Here is a 24,238-nt window from a genome sequence, read left to right as displayed (position 1 = left end):
AATGTTTAGATATGCGAAAAAAGCAGCACTTTGGTTGTTTTCAACTTCTCTCCTTGATCACCACAGTAAGATAAACACTGACCTGCTTCTGTCAGTAAAGTTTACTTGTTTGGACTTTGAGGGACTGAACAGGCTGCCGCAAGCTGCACCTATGATGGATCCTGCTCTCCTCTATCCGGATGCACTTATTGGATCCTGTGAGTGGACATGCTGAGTGACGTGGGAGAGACTAGCAGTTATCTGCTTGTTCAAGGATCGGGACTGCTTTGAAGTGCCAACCTGATCCGAGGAAGGGCTGCACACGGCTAGCTGACTGGAGAATATGCAGAGATGAAATCTCAATGGACTGATGTCACCAAGGATTCAAGCGATCCCCACGGTCATGCTGGCCAAGAGAAACCGGGATTTACATCTTCTGGGCTGAGGAGCTGCAATGTTGCTTGTATTCACATACCTTGCAAGCCTGCACTGTCCCGGAATCATCTGTAAGATTAGGGCACAAGTACAGCTTTCACAGTCCCAGAAAGAGCAGAATGTATGAGTTTTTTTCTTTGAGTTTTAGAGCAGTCTGTAGGTATTCAATAGTATCCTGTTTGAGTACTCTTACATACAACTTGTGTCGTAGGGCCTAAATATTGTTGCAGCGAAACTGCTTTTAGGAACTTCACTATTGGGATATCAAAATCGAGCAGGTAAGGTTTACTGTAGGTGGGTGTTAAAAATTCGAGATTCAAAGACATTCGAAAACCTCAATGCCAAGTCAGTGATTTCTTATAGAAAAAGATTTGTCATACTCCGTCTGACTAGCACCTTCCACTTCCTGCAGGAAGCTTTGCCTGCTTATGCATGCTCCCCTCAGAGTCAACTGCCTAAATGGAGTAACTTGGTTATTGTTTAAAACTGCACCAATACACCACTTGTGAATGGAGGTAAACAAACATATTGCTGCTCGGTAACCATGGACGGCCTCTGGATTCCAAGAAACAGCCTCACAAATTAAGAGCAATTTAGAATTTGTTTTCACGGCAAGGTTGAAGAAAGAATATCCGAATGCCCACTGAACAAGTAATGCGATTTTCATGTCTACAGGATTGCTTTCTAACATTCTAAGTCACATTTTCTCACGTATCCAGTCACTCACTCAGTTTTGAGATCTGTTAAAGACCTGAAGATCACAGACTTCATCCCTAAGGTGGCTAACTCAGACGTTTATTCTTTCGCTCAACTGAGTAGCATTAATCTGAACAATAGCAAAATATTCAGCACAATAAAGTAACAATCACAGAGTAAAGGATACAAAAGTAGAAGCAAAATTGCTGTATGATAAAATCATTTATGATTACACTTGGCACATCCTCTCACTGATTTCTAAAGGGTTGGCGGAAGTTTAAGCCCTGAACCCTGGGGCCTGGAATTGCAGTGAAGGTTAAACATAGGCAATACAGACTAGACCAGCTAGACCAGAGTATCATGGTTGATTGTAGAGTTGTTTGGGTACTCACTCAGCATAACCACTCACCAGAGTCATTCTTCTCACCGCCATGACTGAGGAATAAAGAGCCTATCATTGTGGTTAGGTAATGCAAATTCCCGCACTGTTCGTTGTGAAAACATCTGAAATGTCATTCTCTATTTAGTGAGGAGAGTTCTTTAGTCTCGCCATGAAGTCCAAATCGAGATTGTAACTGCATTACCAGTCTTTTGCAAAAGCTCTATTAAAGCAGGTCAGTAAGTTTCCGTAAGAATATAAATGGGAGTAGGGTCACATGAAGATAACTAACCAAAATGGCTGATGACGTTAAGGACGGGTTTGCGGTTTCACGGTCAAAGGTTACTACCACTAACCTTTTTATCTGAGACTAATGCAACAGGGCAAATAGCCTACAGCTTTAGACTCACAGGTACTTCAATTCAGCCACCTCAAATTGGACCCTGAAGATATAATTAGCCCTCCTGATCACGTTGTTCAAATATTTTGTGCTCATTTGCCCAGCTCTTCTTAGGAGTTCTTTATAGTATTCCCTGGCTCCTGCAACAACTACTTCTAAAGGTCGAGACCAATTTATCCTCTGAATCATCCTTTCACTTTCACAACTGAGCCAGTGGTCTCATAGCCATTTCTGGCTGCACAATGTAATATCTAGGTTCTTAGAGGATACGATATATCTATCGTTCATGTTTTGGCAACAATCCTTCTTCTGTTCAAAGGATTTGAGAATTCCTTCTTTACATAATCCTTTCACTTTCTACAAAATGGGTTTTAAATGGCATAAGGGAATTGAAACTCTAGAGGAAGCAGATTAGAAAAAGGAATACAAAAATAGAAATACCAAATACAACATAAAGAAAAAAAATCCATTCAACTAAGAAGTCAAATCAGTAGTTGTGAATGAAATGAGAAGGATGTTCGGCTATATCCATGATCTGGTACCACCCACTCATTTTAGTTATCTAATTTGTTGGAATGAGGAGACTGGAATGTAAAGGAAAAAGCTCACCTGTTTCTGCTTCTGCTTCCGTGTAACAAATTCTTCAAAACTCTGAGGTGGACGAGTACTAAAAATAGATGGCCATCGAAGGAGCCTGTTCTTCAAAGACCTAACAGAAAGAGAGTCACAGAGTGCGCAGTCAGGCCAGGGATGTTCAGGCCCAAGGCACTGTAGACACAGATTGTGTGGATCAGCTTCTGGAAACTGTGCAGGGCACGCACGGCATCTCTTGAAACCAGTTGTCTGTGGCTGGAGCTGTAGATAGGATTTGCCTACTGAAGATGGAGATTCACAGGAAATCTTGGACTGAAAAAAAAAAAAACAAATGCAGGGGATTAGGGATAAAGAATATACGAGTCAGTATGTCTAGTATCTTCTACTATTTGGTTACCCTTACTACAGTCAGGAGATGGCTGATCAACAGAGGCCTCAGAAAGTAGACTTCTAAAAGGTTGCCAAACATATCAAGAGGAGGCTTCTTGGGAAGTTTAAAGAGAAGTTCAGACACAGCTTCCAATGTAAGACAATTCTAGGTTTTCAAGTAAGGCTCTTCTGAAACAGGCTCTTCTGAAACGGGCTCTTATTCAAGACCCTAGATACAAAGCTTGCTGCATGCAAAAAAGGAGTAAAGTTTGCCACGTGGCTTTCAGCAGATTCCAGCCAGGGGTGAGAAGGTGACTAGACACAGAGTTTGCCTTTAGTCAGAGTAAATGCATGTGGATGCTCTTAAAGGGAACAAAAATGTTCGCTAAACATAATTCAAGATTAATAGATCAAATCCAGAAGGCTATCACCATGAAGACTGTGTTCATGGTGAAGGACACACCTAAAGAGCTAATCTCTAGTGCATTCAGGTAAGTACGTTTTTAAATAGGAATTCTTTGCACTCTAAAAAGTGTACACAGTGCAATTTCAGAGTTTTGCAAAGTTATCCTATTGGAGGAAAAACAAGCTCTGCATACAGGTAGAGTACAGAGACTTACAAGACCAATCTCCTGGGGTTAAGGAGAGTAGTGGGCAAGGTTCAACGCAAGTAAATTACACAACAAGTGGTTTTAGGGGAAATTTGGCACTCACGATCACACAATCCTAAATAACAAAAATTATAATTCTGGATCAAATCTCTTATGAGGCAGTGCTCTTAAAGGGGAACCCACCCTAAACTGCCAAATTATTAACAGTCAAAGACTGTCAATAACAACAATTGCATTATGGCAGACGGCCTAACATAAATATAGAACATCCAATTTCTCTTTATATGAAGTCCATGTATAGAACAATATTTATTTAGCATCAGATATCCAGTTCCTCCGTCTTGTAACAGCCACATTCCAGTTCAGAATTCAGTCCTTCAATCCAATTCGGCCAACACGTGTTTCGTATTTTGGGATGTATCAACCTTGTAATATCAACTTAAATTACATAGTCATATGAATATATCACCCAATCACCAGTCCCAACTTACGTGGAAACCAAAACACGATTCGTAAGCATTTTCGTTATCCAAATTTCCATATCTCAGTATACTTTGCCATGGGTATAAACCCATATATGCCTGGTGAATCAACAGTATGAGCACCATAGTAATATACACATATATACGTGGAGCCCTACAAACAACAGAATTTGTAAATCTGCAACACATGAATTAAATTCATCAACATATCAAAAGTACACCAAGTGTGTTAAAAAAAAAAAAAAAAAACACACACACACACACACACGTAAGAACTCCATATATCCCAAGCTACCAAATTTGATGTTAATCATAAGTACTAGCAAAATTAGCAGAAACATGCTCATATCCAATGGGCAATACCTGTTTATTTCGAGATCCCAAAACATTCATAGACAATTCATAGACCGGGTATCCCTCACTCCTGGATTACTCATAGCTCCAATTATGCAAAATTACCGCAAAGCGAATGAAAGATCTTAATCTCTTATTTAAAAATCCACGTCAAATTTGGTGGCGTTTTCTCATTTTCTTAATTTTGGGTGGTTTGGGGAAAATCCAGTGATTTACTCCTGCATTCTTGGTCACTGTGGGGGTGCTGTGTTACTTATCTTTGTGGTTTTCTAGTACTCCCAGCTCCCCTCTACACATTGTGCTTACCTAGGTGGGGGTACCTTGTTTGCATTCCATTTTTTTGTATATGGTTTGTGCTCCCCCAAGGTCACTATTGGTTATTTCTATTTGCACTGTTTTCTAACTCTTTCTAGGACTGTTTCTGATTATTAGTGTATATATTTAGTGTTTACTTACCTCCTAAGGGTGGGTTACCTGTCAAGTATTTTGTGGTGATTTGTTCCAAAAATTAAAGTTTCTTTATTATTGTACAAATGAGTGTTTTCTTTCATGTGTGTAAGCGCTGTGTGACTATAGTGGTATTGCATGAGCTTTGCATGTCTCCTAGATAAGCCTTGGCTGCTCATCCACAGCTACCTCTACAAATCCTGGCTTCTAGTCACTGCCTACACTTCACTAAGATGGGATACCTGGACCTGGTATAAGACATAAGTACCATACGTACCCACCCCATACCAGGCCAGCTTCCTACAACCAGGTAGTCTGACCAGGGGTCAAAGAGAAGCTCAGCATACTGATGCAAGACTTGCTCGAAGTAAGTCTGCTGTTGGTCAGTGAAGGTGTCTGAAAAGACCACTCCTTCAACCTAGCCATCTTTGGGGGTGACTGGAGAGGAGATCAGGGAGATGTTCACTCTCAGCTTCCTGTACCTAGTCAGTGACCATGAGCATGGTCAGCTCAGCACTGTCAAAACAAGGTGTAGGAAGTTGGTTCTGTATATACTATCTCAAAGTGAGAGATAGTGTGCCCAGAGTCCAAGGGTTCCCCTTAGAGGTAAGATAGTGGCAAAATTAGATAATACTAATGCTCTATTTTGTGGTAGTGTGGTCGAGCAGTAGGCTTATCAGAGGAAAGTGTTACGCATTTGTTGTACACACACAGGCAATAAATGAGAACACACACTCAAAGACTTAACTCCAGGCCAATATTTTTTTTATAGAAGAATATTTTCTTAATTTATTTTAGAACCACAAGATTCAGAATTTAGATAAGTACATAAACTGTAAGGTACTTCACACAGGTAAAAAGCTGTTTTAAAAGTGGACACTGTGCAAAAATCAACAGTTCCAGGGGGGAGGTAAGTAATAGTTAGTTTCTCTAGCAAGAAAAGCACTTACAAGTTCAGTCTCCTGGGCATAGGCAGCCTACAGTTTGGGGTTCAAGTCAATCCCACACCAGGCACCAGCAACACCGGGCCGGTCAGGTGCAGAGGTCAACTAACATAGGTGCCTATAGAGAACAGGGGTGCTCTGGTTCCAGTCTACTAGCAGGTAAGTACCTGCGTTTTCGGGGAGCAGACCAGGGGGGTTTTGTCGATCACTGGAGGGGGGAAATGGGGGGGGGGATAATGTTCCCAAACAGTGTGTGAACAAGCCTTCGGGTTTTGTATTGAAAGCAATGGAGGGACCCAGGGGTCACTCTGGCGATGCAGGAAGGGCACAGGGGGGCTTCTCGGGCCAGCCACCGACTGGGCTAGGATGAGGGCCACCTGCTGGTCACTTCTGCACCGGTGGCTGGTTCCTCTCGGGCCTGGGGGCTGCAGGTGCAGAGCTTTGTCCAGGCATCGGGTTCCTTTGTTACCGGGCAGTCGCGGTCAGTGGGAGACTCTGGAGCCTCTCTGCAGACGTTGCTGTGGGGGTGCAGGGAGGTCAATTCAGGGTGTCCACGTCATTGGAGTCGCCTGGGGGTCCTCTCTGCGGTGTTGGTTTCTGTGGACTCGGGCCGGAGGCGTCTAGTGCAGAGTGTGAAGACTCACACTTCCGGAGTGAGTCGGGAGTCTCCAATGTATGGCTACTGCCCTTAAGGGTGGCTACACCCTCCTTGTGCCTCCTCCCTTTGGGAAGGGGGGCACATCCCTATTTCTATTGGGCTAAATCCTCCAAAACAAGATGGAGATATTCTAAGGCAGGGGTCAGCTCAGCTCAGGACACCTTAGGGGCTTTCTTGGCTGGAGGGTTACTCCTCCATGTTTTTCTCATTATCTCCCCTGGACTTGCCACCAAAAGTGGGGGCTTTGTCCGGGGGGCGGGCATCTCCATTAGCTGGAGTGCCCTGGGGCATTGTAACATGAAGCCTGAGCCTTTGAGGCTCACTGCTAGGTGTTACAGTTCCTGCAGAGGGGAGGTGTGAAGCATCTCCACCCAGTGCAGGCTTTGTTTCTGGCCTCAGAAAGCACAAAGGCTCTCACCCCATGGGGGCAGAAACTCATCTCAGTGGCAGGCTGGCACAGACCAGTCAGTCCTGCACTGAAGGATTGGGTAAAATTCAGGGGGCATCTCTAAGATGCTCTCTGTGTGCATTTTAAAAAAAATCCAACACTGGCATCAGTGTGGGCTTATTTTTCTGAGAAGTACTTCCCAGTATTCAGTGTAGCCATTATGGAGCTGTGGAGTTCGTTTTGACAAACTCCCAGACCATACACTTAATATGGCTACCCTGCACTCACAATGTCTAAAAATTGACAGACACTGTAGGGGCATAGTGCTCATGCAGCTATGCCCTCACCTGTGGTATAGTGCACCCTGCCTTAGGGCTGTAAGGCCTGCTAGAGAGGTGACCTACCTATGCCACAGGCAGTATTTTGTGTGCATGGCATCCTGAGGGGGAAGCCATGTTGACTTTGCCTTTTTCTCCGCACACACACACACACACAATCTGCACTGGCAGTGTGCATGTATTAGGTGAAGGATCCCTTATGGTGGCACAAAACATGCTGCAGCCCATAGGGACTTTCCCTGGTCACAGGGCCCTTGGTACCACAGGTACCTTTTACGAGGGACTTATCTGTGTGCCAGGGGTGTGCCAATTGTGGAAACAATGGTACATTTTCAGTGAAAGAACACTGGCGCTGGGACTAGCAGGGTCCCAGCACACTTCTCAGTCAAGTCAGCATCAATATCAGGCGAAAAGTAGGGGGTAACTGCAACAGGGAGCCAGTTTCCTACACAAGGTTAAGGCAATTGACGTGGATAACCCTTTTTGGGGTTCCTTCAAGAGCCAAAGTCCACTAGGGAAGTACTTTTCCCTTTTCTTTCTAGGATAGGGTAGGGTAGGGTAGGGTAGGGTCCACTCCATTTGTCCTGAAGGGCCCTAGGAGCCAGAGGCTCCAAACCAATATGGTCTGCCCTGGTTGAAACTCCAGCAGTGCAGCTGTTCAGTCATAACAGAGCTTCCGGAACTCTTGGCTAGCCTCAAGGTTTTTGGAAGCTGTTTCCATGTATCAACCATTCTCCACAACATTCTGTTTAGGTTCTCTGAGAGGTCTTTCCCATCTCTCCATCACAAGACAAACGATGTCCAAACGGAAGTTTAAAGGAGGAAAACCCTACTCCCTTCTGTGGCACTTCCCTGTAAGCGAAAAGCAGGAATTGAAGTAAGACATCCCATCTCTTTCTGAGTTTTCACGGAGTCCACCAATCATACCTTTCAACATCTTGTTGAATCTTTCAACAACGCCATTGGTTTGTGGGTGATATGGGGCAGTGAACTTATAGATCACACCACATTCATCAGACTTGTTTCAGGTAACAAGACATGAAATTTGTACCTCTGTCTGACCCCACCTCCTTTGGAAAGCCCACTCTGGTAAATATACCAATGAGGGCACTAGCTACTGCAGGGGCAGTAGTAGCCCTCAGGGGAATTGCTTCAGGATACATGGTTGCATGATCCACTACAACCAGTATAAATTAGTTTCTTGGTGCAATTTAAGGATTTAGGAAACCAACAATCAGAAGGTGATACGCAATATTTTGAAAGCATGAGGAACCTCATTAATAGACCTGAATTAAGTGTGCCTTTGGGTGGCCACCAGTCTTGCCACTGGCTTGACAAGTGGCTTCTAGGACATACCTGCCAGTTAAAATGGTTTACTAATCTCAGGCCTTAAAAAATCATTAAAAATGTTAGAACAGAAGGTCAAAAAATTAAATCGGCCAGAAAAAAATAAAAGTTTCTTATCTGTAGGTGTAGTTTTGCAGCTTGAAGATTTTCTGGATTCCCATGCTATGCATTATTCTGCCATCTAGTGGTTGAGTCCGGATTATCTACTATTTCTCCTCCTAAATTGTTTTTTTGTCTGTCCTCTATCCCTACCTTTGTTTTGTTGTTATTGGGTGTAGACAGAAATACCATTTGGTGTTTTGTTGTGAAATCATCACACTTCCTCTGGATGTCTCCGCCCCAGTTCACCATCTTCATATTATTTAATTTTTTTCCTTTACTCTCTTCAATCCATCTTCTTAGTGGAGGTGGGTGAGTCGCATGTGAATCCAGAAAATCTTTAAGGTGCAAAACTATACCTACCAGTAAGAAACTTTTTTTTGCAGCAAGAATCTTTTCTGGATTCACATGCTGTGCATAGATTTTAAAGTGGCTTTCCTTTATTGTGTTGGCTAGGTTGAAGATGTATACTTATTTTGAAATAACACCCTTTGCCCTACCTGAGCTTCTTTAATCATCTGTATGTCAACACAATAATGTTTTGCAAAAGTATGTGCTGAAACCCAAGTTGCTGCTTTGCAGATTTCTTGTAATGGTATGTTGGACATAAAAGCTACTGTCGCTCCCTTATTCCGTGTAGGGTGCGCTCCTGGAGCTCTAGGTAAGGCTTTCCCTGCATTTCTGTGACTTTATTGGATTAATTGTATGATCCATCTTGAAATTGTGTTCTTTGATACTGCTTTCCCCTAAAGTTTTTGGAGAAAGTAACAAACAATGCTGAGATTTCCTAAAAAGGTTAGTTCTCTCCATGTAATACATGATGCAACGTCTTGTATCCAATGCATGTAGGCTTAGTTCCTTGTGCATCATTGTGTTTTGAAAGAAACTTGGTATTTGAATTAATTAATATGACATTGAGAGACCACCTTTGGTAGGAAATGGGGGCCTGTTCCCATGACAATTCTGTCTTTATGTATCTGGCAAAAAGGATTTTGAATAGTGAGTGCCTGTAACTCATTTACTCTAAGTAAGGAAGTAATCGCCACTAAAAAAAAAAAAAGTCATCTTTAACGTTAACATTTGCGAAGTTGCTATGTGTAACAACTCAAATGGTTTACCCACGTGTTGAGTAAGAACTAGATTTAGGTTCCATGTAGGCACTGGAATGTTCTTTAGTGGTGCTACCCTCTACGCTCCTTCTAGGAATAGTTTTACCACTGGAGATGTGAAAAACATTTTCCCCATTTTACCTCTTGTATAAGCCACTATCGCAGCCAAATTAACTCTTAAAGAAGCATAATTAAGTCCTTATTGTATTAACTGACATATTTTAGAACTGTTGCTCCTTTGTGATCTTACATAAATTGTTCTTTCTGCACCATATTGCAAATCTTTTCCATTTTGCTATATAAAATTTCATTGTTACCAGTTTTCTGGCTTCTCTTAATGCTGCTGTGTCTTTCGGTAGTTTCAGGTGCGCAAATTTAAAGTCTTCAGAAGCCATGCTGCTAATTTGAAATATTGTGGCTCTGGATGTAGAACCTTTCTTTTTCCCCATGTATAGTAAGTCTAGTCTTTTTGGTAGGTGTTGAATATTCCCCTGTGCTAACTTTATCAGCTTTTAATACCATGTTTGTCTTGCCCATTGTGGCGCTATAAGAATTCAAGTCATGTGGCTCCTCTTGCATTTGCTTATTACTCAGTGCAATAGGGGAATTAGTGGGAAAGCGTAAGCAAATGTTCCTGAACAGTATATCGAAATGGCACTGCCCTTAGATTGAAGGTAAGGTAGTTTGAATACAAAGTTCCGGCATTTCGCGTTCCATGGGGTCACAAACAGGTCTATTAATGGGGTTCCTCATGCTTTCAAAATATTGCGTATCACCTTCTGATTCAACTCCCATTCGTGCGAGCCCATACCTAATCTGCTCAACCTGTCTGCCTCGCAATTTTCCTTCCCAGAGGAAGCAAATGAGTCTGGTGAGGGAAGGCTGGGTGATGCTTTTCAAGAAGCCCAAACAAGACATTGTGGACTGCGTGCTTGGCCTACGTTCCAGAATGGCTGAGTACATGGAAAGCCAAGAAAAACCATGAGGCAAGAGGTCCAGAATAAGTGGTCTGACTATATGTATTGTTCCACCCTAAGGAATGCCCCTACAAATTGCACACCGCGTGCCATGGCAGACTGTGTGCCATAGTGAAAGCCACGAGTAAATACACAACATGACACACAATGTGCCATGTTCGAGTCACTGCAACTAAGTAACCCCTACAAGAGGCTTTAGAGCCCTAAGGCAGAGTGCATTATATTTGATGTGAGGACTGTAAAGTGCCATCTTTCTGGCATGGCTACCCCCACTTTTTGCCTGTTGTCAGTGTGTTTAGACTGTAATCCTGTTAACCAAGACCCCAGTGATTGTGCTCGCTCTCTGTAAATTTGGTTGCCTAGGACTTTGCGCACCCTATTATTGGCATACTGGTGCACCCTTGCAAGTCCCTTGTACATAGTACTTCAGTACCCAGGGCACTGGTACACCAGGTGTCTCCCATGAGCTGCAGCATGTATTGTGCTTTCCCCCGCCCAATGGAAGCCCATGCAAACTGGGTCTGCAGGCCTGCCACTGCAGCCTGTGTGAAATGGTGCATGCACCCTTTCATCACTGATACTGGTCACTGCACTTATACACTAAAAGTCACCCCTCTGATAGGCCCTTCAGCCCAAGGGCAGGGTGTAGGTCCCTAATTGTGAGGGTACCCCTACATGAGTGGGTATATAGTGGATACTGGTCAACACGAGGGGTCAACTAAATAATGGCTTCTCCAAACCTAGGCATGCTTGGTATCAAACATGTTGGAATCATGCAACTACACCAATTCCACTACTAGTTGCATGGTACCATGTATTCTGGGAGTTCCTTACAGGAGCCTCCAGCTTTGCCTTTGCAGCCTTACGGGGTCTAGCTGCCAGACTACACTGCTGCTGACCCCAGACAATGTTCTGCCCTCCTGCTGGTGAGCCTGGCTCAGGCTGGAGAGGCACAACAAAGGATTTCCTGCAAGGGAGAGGTGTGACCACCTGCCCCTGTGTATTACATGTCTAACAGCTAGGTGGGGTGGCATCTGATCACCACCAGACTGCTTTGAGGGGGGCATTTGGTGCCCTCCTTGCATAATCTGGCTAGCACTAATTCGGGAACCCCCGGTTCCTGCTCTGGCATAAACTTGCAAAAAGTACAGAGGAGTGATTACCCCCCTGTCCAGCTCCTCCCCTACAGAGGTGAACAGAGCTCTGCCAGGTGGCCACTTGATTCTGCCACCTTGGAAACAAGATAGGCAGAGGCCCCTGGGAGCATCGGACTGGTTAGGCAAGGGAGATGACGTCCCTGACCCCCTCTGATAGGTGGGTCACTTGAGAGTAACCAACCCTCTATTAGGTTACTTAAGGGCTTCCCACTGCCTCCCCCCCTCTGCCTTCCCCATTTGCATTTGCTAGTGCTTGTTGGTGACCTGGATGGTCACTGACCCTTCTGGAATCTAGCGGCCATTGAGGAACTTCTTGTAGGGGAGTCCTGTGACCTTCTGCAGCTTCTAGACCCTGCAGCTGGACTTGTTCCACCAACTTGTAGGAACATCACTTCTAGGAGGGTGGGCATTGCCACCTGGGCACCTCCAAGGGTACTGGACGCTGTCCCCTTCCTTTTCAGCTCCTCCACGGCCAATATCCATCCTTGGGTTCCACCAGCCTGGTTCACGGGTTGTGACAGCAGTTGGACAATCCGAGGCATCCATTTACTTCAGAGGGAGTCCCTTCTCCCCTTTGCATCCGGGTCCCCTGGTGTAGGTACTCCTGTCTTCTGTCCTGAATCACATGAACTCCAACCACTACTCCCTGTGTTAGCCTACGGGATGACTGGGTGGCTAACTACCTTGCACCTGGTCGCTGGGGACACTTACCGCTGGTGTTTTTATCTATCCCCAGCCAACTAATACACTTACCTTGGTTGAGTTCACTATTTCACATTCCACTTTAATACATGGTTTGGCCCTTCCATAGGGCCCTGTATATGTTATGCTATTTGTGTTGGCTATTTTGTGTATATATTGTATGTAAATATCGTCACAGGGATATATACCAAGGCTAGTCTAGTAGCAGTGCTATAATAAAGTAGCCTTTATTTTTGCAGCACTTGTGTGGTTCTTTCTTATGAGCGAGTTACTCTCCTACTACTGTGGTACTGCAAGTGCTTTACATTCCTCCTGGATAAGCTTCAGCTGCTTGACTCAGTTAGCCCTAAAGACCTTTTTCTATCTTGACACCTATTTACTATCACTAAGAGTTACCTGGACTCAGTATAGAGTGCCACACCATAGGTGTACACTCTGAGGCAGCATCCTACATGGACCTATAAGGACATGTACGCATGCGCAAATATGCCCTTGTGATGTCTAGTTCAATTACTTAAGACACTGCAAGTAAACAGGGAAGCCATCTTAAGGTGTGTACTGGGTAGTGGCCAACACATGTTTCCCAGCTACATAATGGCTTCACCAAAGTCTATGGTGTTTGGTATCAAACACCTCTTCTTAATAAATCCAGAATGGTGCCAGTCTTGGATTTTCAAGGCACGCAGCCAGAGGGCACCTTAGAGGTGCCCCCTAAACCCTATCAGTCCTCTAGTGTGCTGGCTGACTGGTATCCTCCAGCAGGATGGCTAGTGAACCTGCATAACAAGGCCAGGGACTTCAAAGACCCTGCCGCCTTTGGAATGCGACTCCTGCTTCACCCAGACCTGGAAGATGCCACCCGCTGCCCTGTGGCCCATTTGGCATCAGGACAGACAGGAGATTAGATATGCAGGGAGGTGTGGTACACTACCAGGCAAGTCCCACCCTTAAGGTGGGCAAGTCTGATGTGCTCCACATAAGAAGGGGTCGCCCATTTTGTTTTTGGTGGAACTAGGAATTCTGGGACAGTTATCCCCACTTCCCACAGGAAGTAGTCATATAGGAGGTGTAGTCACCCCAAGGGTAACTAACCCTACACTCCCCTAAATGCCCTTAAATTCACTATTTAGGTGGCCCCCTGACACCAGAAGAACAGACTCGCCTGACCCAACAACTAGATAGGGGAATAATGCATAGCACGTGAATCCAGAAAAGATTCAGGCAGCAAAACTGTGGACTGCTGGTCGATTTTTTGGCACAAAAGCTTGCCTGCTTATCTGCTCCGGTCCTTACAATCATGACAACCCGACTCATCCAGCAGCTGTGCATCCTTCAAAAGCCTCAGAGAGCCTAAAGCACTTTGCCAACCCATCAGCAGCTCCCTTGAAGTCGAGGAGCCACTTGAGTGCAGCCTGTAGGCGCCAGCTGCAACGTCCAGTTCACCGTTCTGCTGACCATCGGGTCACCCGATGCATGAGGAGGTCACCTTAGTCCAGCAGGACCAACTCATCTCCCCACGAAGAGGGAAGGCCCCAGGACCTATCAGAGCCAAAGTGCACCAGACCCATTGCAGCAACCAATGCTTATTTGAGTCCAAACCGGACCCCAACGCCACGACCAAAGATGAGCTGTTGAGGGTCATCAGCATCACATACGCCATCACCAAGAGTGGACCAGTTGTCTTATTTGTCCCTTCTCCTTGCAGGTCCATCCAAGCATTGTGGACGCCTTGATGCAAGAGCACCAGACAACCAAAACCCACTGCGCCCTATAACCACGACAACCGATGGTGTACCCTTTCTCCCATGACCCCTAATCAGAGCTTCCCGTTGGGAGCTCCTGGACTTGTTTCCAAGTTGCCCTCTGCAGCCTGTCTCCAGGTGTCCCCCAAGCCAACCTTGCAGTGTGCAAGGCACCCTACCCATCTAACACCTCTGCACCTGGATGACAATAAGGCAGGTAAAACTGAACTGCTGGTGTTTCTTGTGACCTTGTCCCATTAGCACCCGAAGACCTAAAGGCCCCTGAGAACAGATTATAAGGACCCCTCTGCAGTAAAAGTTCTTTATCCACATGAAGTCCGTTTTCACTCAAAAGCGTAAAAGTGCTTGTGAGTGAATTGTTACTTGCAAAAATTGACAGAATGTAACAGTATTTACTTTCTTGTGCATTTTTTGGGGTGTTGAAACATTCTATAAAAGTAACTATATTTTTCTAAACTTGTTCTTGGGTTTCTTCTTGAGTGTGTCTCTCATTTATTGACTCTATTCAACAAATGCTTAGCACTACCTTCTAATTAGCCTAACCTGTTCGTCCTCACTGCCACAAAAGAGAGCGCATGAGATTAATTTAACCCACTTAAACCAATATCGGTCACCTGAACTATCTGCATAGTGTCCCCTTACAACTGGTACAGTACATAGACAGCCAGCTCCCTACAGGTGAAACTTAGGCAGTCTTTTTTTCAGAATTCTAAGAAAACATGTAGGTTTAATGACCTATTCCAAATCCTTAGCCAGAAAAGCAGGGCGGTGGACAGGACTTTTATTAATTCAGAGGAAATACTAGTGGTGAAGAAGGAAAATGTCACTTACCCAGTGTACATCTGTTCGTGGCATTAGTCGCTGCAGATTCACATGCTGTGCATAGTCCGCCTTCTGGTGTTGGGTCGGAGTGTTACAAGTTGTTTTTCTTCGAAGAAGTCTTTTCGAGTCACGAGACCGAGGGACTCCTCCTCTTTGTTTCCATTGCGCATGGGCGTCGACTCCATCTTCGATTGTTTTCCCCGCAGAGTGTGAGGTAGGAGTTGTGTATGTTAGTAATAGTGCCCATGCAATGGAATGAATAAGTATGTACAGAATAAAGGTTAAGGTATGAAAATGTCACTTACCCAGTGTACATCTGTTCGTGGCATCAGTCGCAGTAGATTCGCATGTTTTGCAATAGCTCGCCATCTGGTGTTGGGCCGGAGTGTTACAAGTTGTTTTTCTTCGAAGAAGTCTTTCGAGTCACGGGACCGAGTGACTCCTCCTTTTGTCTCCATTGCGCATGGGCGTCGACTCCATCTTCGATTGTTTTTCCCCGCAGAGGGTGAGGTAGGAGTTGAATTGTAGTAATAGTGCCCATGCAATGGAGTGACTAAGTATGTACCTATTTAAGGTTGAGATGATATATATACAAATAGTTGAAGCTAACTTCCAAACTGCTACAGGCTCCCGGGGAGGCGGGTGGGCACATGCGAATCTACAGCGACTGATGCCACGAACAGATGTACACTGGGTAAGTGACATTTTCAGTTCGATGGCATCTGTCGCTGTAGATACGCATGTTTTGCATAGACTAGTAAGCAGTTATCTCCCCAAAAGCGGTGGCTCAGCCTGTAGGAGTGGAAGTAGTTTGAAATAATGTTCTTAATACGGCTTGACCTACTGTGGCTTGTTGTGCGGATAACACATCTACACAGTAGTGCTTGGTGAATGTGTGAGGCGTAGACCATGTGGCTGCCTTACATATTTCTTGCATTGGGATGTTTCCTAGAAAGGCCATGGTAGCACCCTTCTTTCTGGTTGAGTGTGCCCTTGGTGTAATGGGCAGCTGTCGTTTAGCTTTAAGGTAGCAGATTTGGATGCATTTAACTATCCATCTGGCTATACCTTGTTTTGATATTGGGTTTCCTGCATGAGGTTTTTGAAATGCAATAAATAGTTGTTTAGTCTTTCTGATGTTCTTTGTTCTGTCAATGTAATACATTAATGCTCTTTTGACATCTAATGTATGCAGTGCCCTTTCAGCTACGGTATCTGGCTGTGGAAAGAACACTGGAAGTTCCACTGTTTGATTTAGATGGAACGGTGAAATAACCTTTGGCAAAAATTTAGGATTGGTCCTTAGGACGACCTTATTCTTGTGTAGTTGTATAAAAGGTTCTTGTATTGTAAACGCCTGAATCTCGCTTACTCTTCTTAGGGAAGTAATGGCGATGAGAAATGCAACCTTCCAGGTTAGGAACTGTATTTCGCAGGAGTGCATGGGTTCAAAAGGTGGACCCATAAGTCTAGTTAGGACAACATTTAGGTTCCATGAAGGAACAGGTGGTGTTCTTGGTGGTATAATCCTCCTAAGGCCCTCCATGAATGCTTTAATGACTGGTATCTTATATAGGGAAGTTGAATAGGTAGTCTGCAGGTATGCACATATTGCTGCAAGGTGTATTTTAATGGAAGAGAAAGCCAGGTTAGATTTTTGTAAGTGAAGCAAGTAGCCCACTACATGTTCTGGAGTTGTGTGTAAAGGTTGTATTTGATTAATATGGCAGTAGCAAACAAACCTCTTCCATTTACTTGCATAGCAGTGCCTGGTGGATGGCCTTCTGGCTTGCTTTATGACTTCCATACATTCTTGGGTAAGTTGTAAGTGCCCGAATTCTAGGATCTCAGGAGCCAGATTGCTAGATTCAGCGATGCTGGATCTGGGTGTCTGATCTTTTGGTTGTGTTGTGTCAACAGATCTGGCCTGTTGGGCAATTTGATGTAGGGTACTACTGATAGGTCTAGCAGCGTTGTGTACCAGGGTTGCCTTGCCCAAGTTGGTGCTATCAATATGAGTTTGAGTTTGTTTTGACTGAGTTTGTTTACCAGGTAAGGAAGGAGAGGGAGAGGAGGAAAAGCGTAAGCAAATATCCCTGACCAGTTCATCCATAGGGCATTGCCTAGGGACTGTTTGTGTGGGTATCTGGATGCGAAGTTTTGGCATTTTGCGTTCTCCTTCGTCGCAAACAAGTCTATTTGAGGTGTTCCCCAGAGTTTGAAATAGGTGTTCAGAATTTGGGGGTGAATTTCCCATTCGTGGACCTGTTGGTGATCTCGAGAGAGGTTGTCTGCGAGTTGATTTTGGATCCCTGGTATAAATTGTGCTATTAGGCGAATTTGGTTGTGAATTGCCCAACGCCAAATTTTTTGTGCTAGCAGGCTTAACTGCGTGGAGTGTGTCCCCCCTTGCTTGTTTAGATAATACATTGTTGTCATGTTGTCTGTCTTGACGAGAATGTATTTGTGAACTATTATTGGTTGGAAAGCTTTTAGTGCTTGAAAAACTGCTAGTAGTTCTAGGTGATTTATATGCAGTTTTGTTTGATGTACGTTCCATTGTCCTTGTATGCTGTGTTGATCGAGGTGTGCTCCCCACCCTGTCATGGAAGCATCTGTTATTACGTATTGTGGCACTGGGTCTTGGAAAGGCCGCCCCTTGTTTAAATTTATGTTGTTCCACCACAGAAGCGAGAGGTAAGTTTGGCGGTCTATTAACACCAGATCTAGAAGGTGACCCTGTGCTTGAGATCACTGTGATGCTAGGCACTGTTGTAAGGGCCTCATATGCAGTCTTGCGTTTGGGACAATGGCTATGCATGAAGACATCCTGCCTAGGAGTTGTAATATCATCTTTGCTTGTATCTTTTGTGTTGGATACATGCGTTGTATGATGGTGTTGAAATTTTGAATTCTTTGGGGACTTGGAGTGGCTACTCCTTTTGTTGTGTCTATTATGGCTCCTAGGTATTGTTGTACCTTGCACGGCAGAATGTTGGATTTCGTGAAGTTGACGGTGAACCCTAGTTTGAAGAGGGTTTGTATGATCTGATTTGTGTGATTTGAGCACTCTATTAACGAATGGGCCTTGATTAGCCAGTCGTCTAGATATGGGAACACATGTATTTGCTGCCTTCTGATGTGTGCAGCGACTACCGCTAGACATTTGGTAAAGACTCTTGGTGCGGTTGTTAATCCGAAAGGCAGTACCTTGAATTGGTAATGTATTCCTTTGAATACAAACCTTAGGTATTTCCTGTGCGATGGGAGTATTGGTATATGGAAATACGCGTCCTTGAGGTCTAAAGTTGACATGTAGTCGTGTAGTTTTAGCAATGGTAATACTTCTTGTAGTGTGACCATGTGAAAGTGGTCTGATTTGATGAATGTGTTCACTATTCTGAGGTCTAGGATTGGTCTCAGTGTTTTGTCCTTCTTTGGTATCAGAAAGTACAGTGAGTAAACTCCTGTGTTTATTTGTGTGTTTGGCACTAATTCGATCGCATTCTTTTGCAATAGTGCCTGCACTTCTATCTCCAGGAGATTGGAATGATGTTTTGTCAAATTTTGTGCTTTTGGTGGTATGTTTGGAGGGAATTGTAGAAATTCTATGCAATAACCATGTTGGATAATTGCTAGAACCCAAGTGTCTGTAGTGATTTCCTCCCATGCTTTGTAATAATTCTTCCCCCCACTGGTGTTGTGTGGAGGGGGTGAGTGACATGTGAGTCACTGCTTAGTAGTAGGGGTTTTGGGGCTTTGAAATTTTCCTCTATTCCTAGGGAATTGCCCTCCTCTATATTGTCCCCGAAAACCTCCTCTGGACTGTCCCTGGTAACTGGACGGTGTTGCCTGTGAGGTGCTGGCTTGTGTGCTTTGACCCCGAAACCCCCCTCTAAAGGGTGTTTTACGGAATGTGCTATAATTCCCTCTGCTCTGCGGGGAGTAGAGTGCGCCCATGGCTTTAGCAGTGTCCGTGTCTTTTTTGAGTTTCTCAATCGCTGTGTCCACTTCTGGACCGAACAGTTCTTTTTCGTTAAAAGGCATATTGAGAACTGCTTGCTGAATCTCTGGTTTAAATCCAGACGTTCGGAGCCATGCATGCCTTCTGATAGTTACAGATGTATTAATTGTCCGTGCAGCTGTATCTGCAGCGTCCATGGAGGAGCGGATTTGGTTGTTGGAAATGGTCTGTCCCTCCTCAACCACTTGTTTTGCCCTATTTTGTAGGTCCTTTGGCAGATGGTCAATGAGATGTTGCATCTCATCCCAATGGGCTCTGTCATAGCGCGCAAGTAGTGCCTGGGAGTTAGCGATGCGCCACTGGTTTGCAGCTTGTGCTGCGACTCTTTTACCAGCTGCATCAAACTTGCGGCTTTCTTTATCTGGGGGTGGTGCATCTCCAGATGTGTGGGAGTTGGCCCTTTTCCTAGCTGCTCCTACAACGACAGAGTCTGGTGGCAGCTGTGTAGTGATGAAAGCCGGGTCTGTAGGAGGCGCCTTATACTTTTTTTCCACTCTTGGTGTGATTGCCCTACTTTTGACCGGCTCCTTAAAGATTTCTTTTGCGTGCCGGAGCATACCAGGGAGCATAGGCAGGCTTTGGTAGGAGCTGTGGGTGGAGGAGAGTGTGTTGAATAAAAAGTCATCCTCGACCTGTTCTGAGTGGAGGCTTACATTGTGAAATTGTGCTGCTCTAGCCACCACTTGAGAATACGCAGTGCTGTCCTCTGGTGGAGATGGCTTCGTAGGGTATGCCTCCGGACTTATCTGACACTGGGGCGTCGTATAAGTCCCATGCGTCTTGATCTTGGTCACCCTGGCTCATGGTGGTGTGAGCTGGGGAATGTGATGGAGTTTGTGCTGGTGAGACGTTAATCACAGGTGGAGGAGAGGGTGGTGGGGTAACTTTTTTCACCACTTTTGTTTGTGGTGTTTGTTCAGTTTGGAACTCCAATCTTCTCTTTCTTCTAATAGGGGGAAGGGTGCTTATTTTTCCTGTCCCCTGCTGTATGAAAATACGCTTTTGCGTATGGTCTACATCCGTTGAGTGTAGTTCTTCCTCAAACCTATGCTTTTGCATTTGGGAGGTTAGCGAGTGCTCTTCTGTATAAGAGCCTGAAACTGGGTCGGTTGCAGTTTGTTTCGGCACCGAAACCCTGTCTGCATCTTTTTTCGGCTCCGAGGTGACTTTTTTCTTTTTCGGGGCCGAAACCTCTCGGCGTCGATCTTCTTCGGTGCCGCTGTCTCGGCGTCGAGCCGTGTCTACACCGGTATCTCGGTGTCGATGCTTGTCTCCAGCACTTTCTCGGTCCCGAGAAGGCTGCGTGCCGGTGTCTCGACCGGATTCGGACGATCTCGGCACTGTTTGGGCCTTTTTCGGTGCCGACGGTCGGTCACTGAATTTATGGGTCGAGCCATGGCCTGATGGCAGTGGCGTCCCCTGGGCCTTGTAAATCTTCTTTTGAGTGGTTTTTGACGTCCTACTCACGGTTTGTGTATCGTCGAATCCTTCGGAGTCCGATTCTTGGATCGAAAAGGATCCCTCCTCTTCTTGTTGTTCCTCGAACTCCCGGTGGGCTGTCGGCGCGGACGCCATCTGAAGTCTTCTGGCTCGACGGTCTCGGAGAGTTTTTCGGGACCGGAACGCATGACAGGCCTCGCAGGTGTCTTCGCTGTGCTCAGGTGACAGGCACAGGTTGCAGACCAAGTGTTGGTCTGTATAGGGGTATTTATTGTGGCATTTGGGACAGAAACGGAACGGGGTCCGTTCCATCGGCGTTCTTCTGCACGCGGTCGGGCCGACCAGGCCCCGACGGGGGATCGAAAAAATTACCCCGAAGGGCACCGGAGCTCTTCGATCTTAGACGCGGTGTTGAATCTAACTACGCCGACCCCGAACGCAACAATACCGACGAAAATCTTCTGAAATTAGCTATTTTTCCGTTCCGAAACTCGGAGCGACAGGAACACGTCCGAACCCGATGGCGGAAAAAAAACAATCGAAGATGGAGTCGACGCCCATGCGCAATGGAGACAAAAGGAGGAGTCACTCGGTCCCGTGACTCGAAAGACTTCTTCGAAGAAAAACAACTTGTAACACTCCGGCCCAACACCAGATGGCGAGCAATTGCAAAACATGCGTATCTACAGCGACAGATGCCATCGAACATATATTTACAAATGTACAAATGTTGAATATTACTTCCAAACGGCTACAGGCTCCCGGGGAGGCGGGTGGGCGCATGTGAATCTGCAGCGACTAATGCCACGAACAGATGTACACTGGGTAAGTGACATTTTCCGTTCGGTGGCATGTGTAGCTGCAGATACACATGCTGTGCATAGACTAGTAAGCAGTTATCTCCCCAAAAGAGGTGGTTCAGCCTGTAGGAGTGGAAGTAGTTTGAAATAAAGTTCTTAGTACAGCTTGACCTACTGTGGCTTGTTGTGCAGATAGCACGTCTACACAGTAGTGCTTAGTAAATGTGTGAGGCATAGACCATGTTGCTGCCTTACATATTTCGTTCATTGGAATATTTCCTAAGAAGGCCATGGTAGCGCCTTTCTTCCTGGTTGAGTGTGCCTTTGGTGTAATGGGCAGCTCTCTTTTTGCTTTAAGGTAGCAGGTTTGGATGCACTTAACTATCCATCTGGCTATACCTTGTTTTGATATTGGGTTTCCTGTATGAGGTTTTTGGAATGCAATAAATAGTTGTTTTGTTTTCCTAATTAGTTTTGTTCTGTCAATGTAGTACATTAGTGCTCTTCTGATGTCTAATGTATGTAGTGCCCTTTCAGCTACTGAGTCTGGCTGTGGAAAGAACACTGGTAGTTCTACTGTTTGATTTAAGTGGAACGGTGAAATAACTTTTGGTAAAAATTTAGGATTGGTTCTTAGAACTACTTTATTTTTGTGTATTTGAATAAAAGGTTCCTGTATAGTAAACGCCTGAATTTCGCTTACTCTTCTTAGAGATGTAATGGCAATGAGAAACGCAACCTTCCACGTTAAGAATTGCATTTCACAAGAATGCATGGGTTCGAAAGGTGGACCCATGAGTCTTGTTAAGACGATGTTGAGGTTCCATGAAGGAACAGGTGGTGTTCTTGGTGGTATAATCCTTTTTAGGCCTTCCATAAACGCTTTAATGACAGGTATCCTAAATAGTGAGGTTGAATGGGTAATCTGCAGGTATGCAGATATTGCTGCGAGGTGTATCTTTATGGAAGAGAAGGCCAGATTTGATTTCAGCAAATGTAGTAAGTATCCTACTACATCCTTTGGAAATGCATGTAATGGTTGAACTTGATTATTATGGCAGTAGCAAACAAATCTTTTCCATTTACTTGCATAGCAGTGTCTAGTGGATGGCCTTCTAGCCTGTTTTATGACCTCCATACATTCTTGGGTGAGGTTTAAATGTCCGAATTCTAGGATTTCAGGAGCCAGATTGCTAGATTCAGCGATGCTGGGTTTGGATGCCTGATCTGTTGTTTGTGTTGTGTTAGCAGATCTGCCCTGTTGGGTAGCTTGACATGGGGTACTACTGACAGATCTAGTAGTGTTGTGTACCAGGGTTGTCTTGCCCATGTTGGTGCTATCAGTATGAGTTTGAGTTTGTTTTGACTCAATTTGTTTACTAGATATGGAAGAAGAGGGAGAGGGGGGAAAAGCGTATGCAAATATCCCTGACCAATTCATCCATAGAGCATTGCCTTGAGACTGCCTGTGTGGGTACCTGGATGCGAAGTTTTGGCATTTTGCGTTCTCCTTTGTTGCAAATAGGTCTATTTGAGGTGTTCCCCAAATTTGGAAGTAAATGTTTAGAATTTGGGGGTGAATCTCCCATTCGTGGACTTGTTGGTGATCTCGAGAGAGGTTGTCTGCTAGTTGATTCTGGATCCCTGGAATAAACTGTGCTATTAGGCGAATGTGGTTGTGAATTGCCCAATGCCATATCTTTTGTGCCAGGAGGCACAGCTGTGTCGAGTGTGTTCCCCCCTGTTTGTTTAGATAATACATTGTTGTCATGTTGTCTGTTTTGACAAGAATGTATTTGTGGGTTATGATCGGTTGAAATGCTTTCAACGCTAGGAATACTGCGAACAATTCGAGGTGATTTATATGCAGCTTTGTTTGATGTTCGTCCCATTGTCCTTGGATGCTGTGTTGATTGAGGTGTGCTCCCCACCCTGTCATGGAAGCATCTGTTGTTATCACGTATTGTGGCACTGGGTCTTGGAAAGGCCGCCCTTTGTTTAAATTTATACTGTTCCACCATAGAAGCGAGATGTATGTTTGGCGGTCTATCAACACCAGATCTAGAAGGTGACCCTGTGCCTGTGACCATTGTGATGCTAGGCACTGTTGTAAGGGCCTCATGTGCAGTCTTGCGTTTGGGACAATGGCTATGCATGAAGACATCATGCCTAGGAGTTTTAATACCATCTTTGCATGTATTTTTTGTGTCGGATACATGGCTTGTATAACCTTGTAAAAATGTTGAACCCTTTGTGGACTTGGAGTGGCTATCCCCTTTGTTGTGTTGATTGTCGCTCCTAAGTATTGCTGTGTTTTGCACGGCCGAATGTGTGATCTTGGATAGTTGATGGAGAAACCGAGTTTGTAGAGGGTTTGTATGACATACTCTGTGTGGTGTGAACATTTTGTTAGGGAGTTGGTCTTGATTAGCCAATCGTCTAGGTAGGGGAACATGTGTATTTGCTGCCTTCTGATATGTGCGGCTACTACTGCTAGGCATTTTGTAAATACTCTTGGTGCGGTCGTTATACCGAACGGCAATACTTTGAATTGGTAATATATTCCCTTGAATACGAACCTTAGATATTTCCTGTGCGAGGGATGTATCGGTATGTGGAAATACGTGCCCTTTAGGTCTTAGGTTGTCATGTAGTCTTGTTGTTTTAGCAGTGGTAACACGTCTTGTAGCGTGACCATGTGAAAGTGTTCCGATTTGATGTAGATGTTTAGTGTTCTGAGATCTAAGATTGGTCTCAGTGTTTTGTCTTTTTTTGGTATTAGAAAGTACAGTGAGTAGACTCCTGTGTTCCTTTGTGTACGTGGTACAAATTCTATTGCGTCCTTTTGCAGTAATGCCTGAACTTCTAATTCCAGAAGGTCTAAATGCTGTTTTGACATATTTTGTGTTTTTGGTGGGACATTT

At 44.8% G+C, this 24,238-nt stretch overlaps 1 protein-coding gene across 1 annotated transcript in view; it reads right to left on the bottom strand.

Moving 5' to 3' along the window:
• The window catches only part of KDM4A (lysine demethylase 4A), a 460,608-nt gene that overhangs the window by 166,421 nt on the left and 269,949 nt on the right, over positions 1-24,238 (bottom strand). The window contains exon 12 of the mRNA XM_069227816.1: positions 2,499-2,795. Within this exon, the coding sequence (XP_069083917.1) occupies positions 2,499-2,795 (297 nt within the window). The remainder of the gene's footprint in view (positions 1-2,498; positions 2,796-24,238) is intronic.

Source organism: Pleurodeles waltl, chromosome 4_1 (genome assembly GCF_031143425.1).
Source record: "Pleurodeles waltl isolate 20211129_DDA chromosome 4_1, aPleWal1.hap1.20221129, whole genome shotgun sequence".
In the NCBI taxonomy this organism is placed as follows: domain Eukaryota; kingdom Metazoa; phylum Chordata; class Amphibia; order Caudata; family Salamandridae; genus Pleurodeles; species Pleurodeles waltl.
The sequence above is the reverse complement of the archived record's forward strand: the minus strand, read 5'-3'. Positions and strand labels throughout refer to the sequence as shown.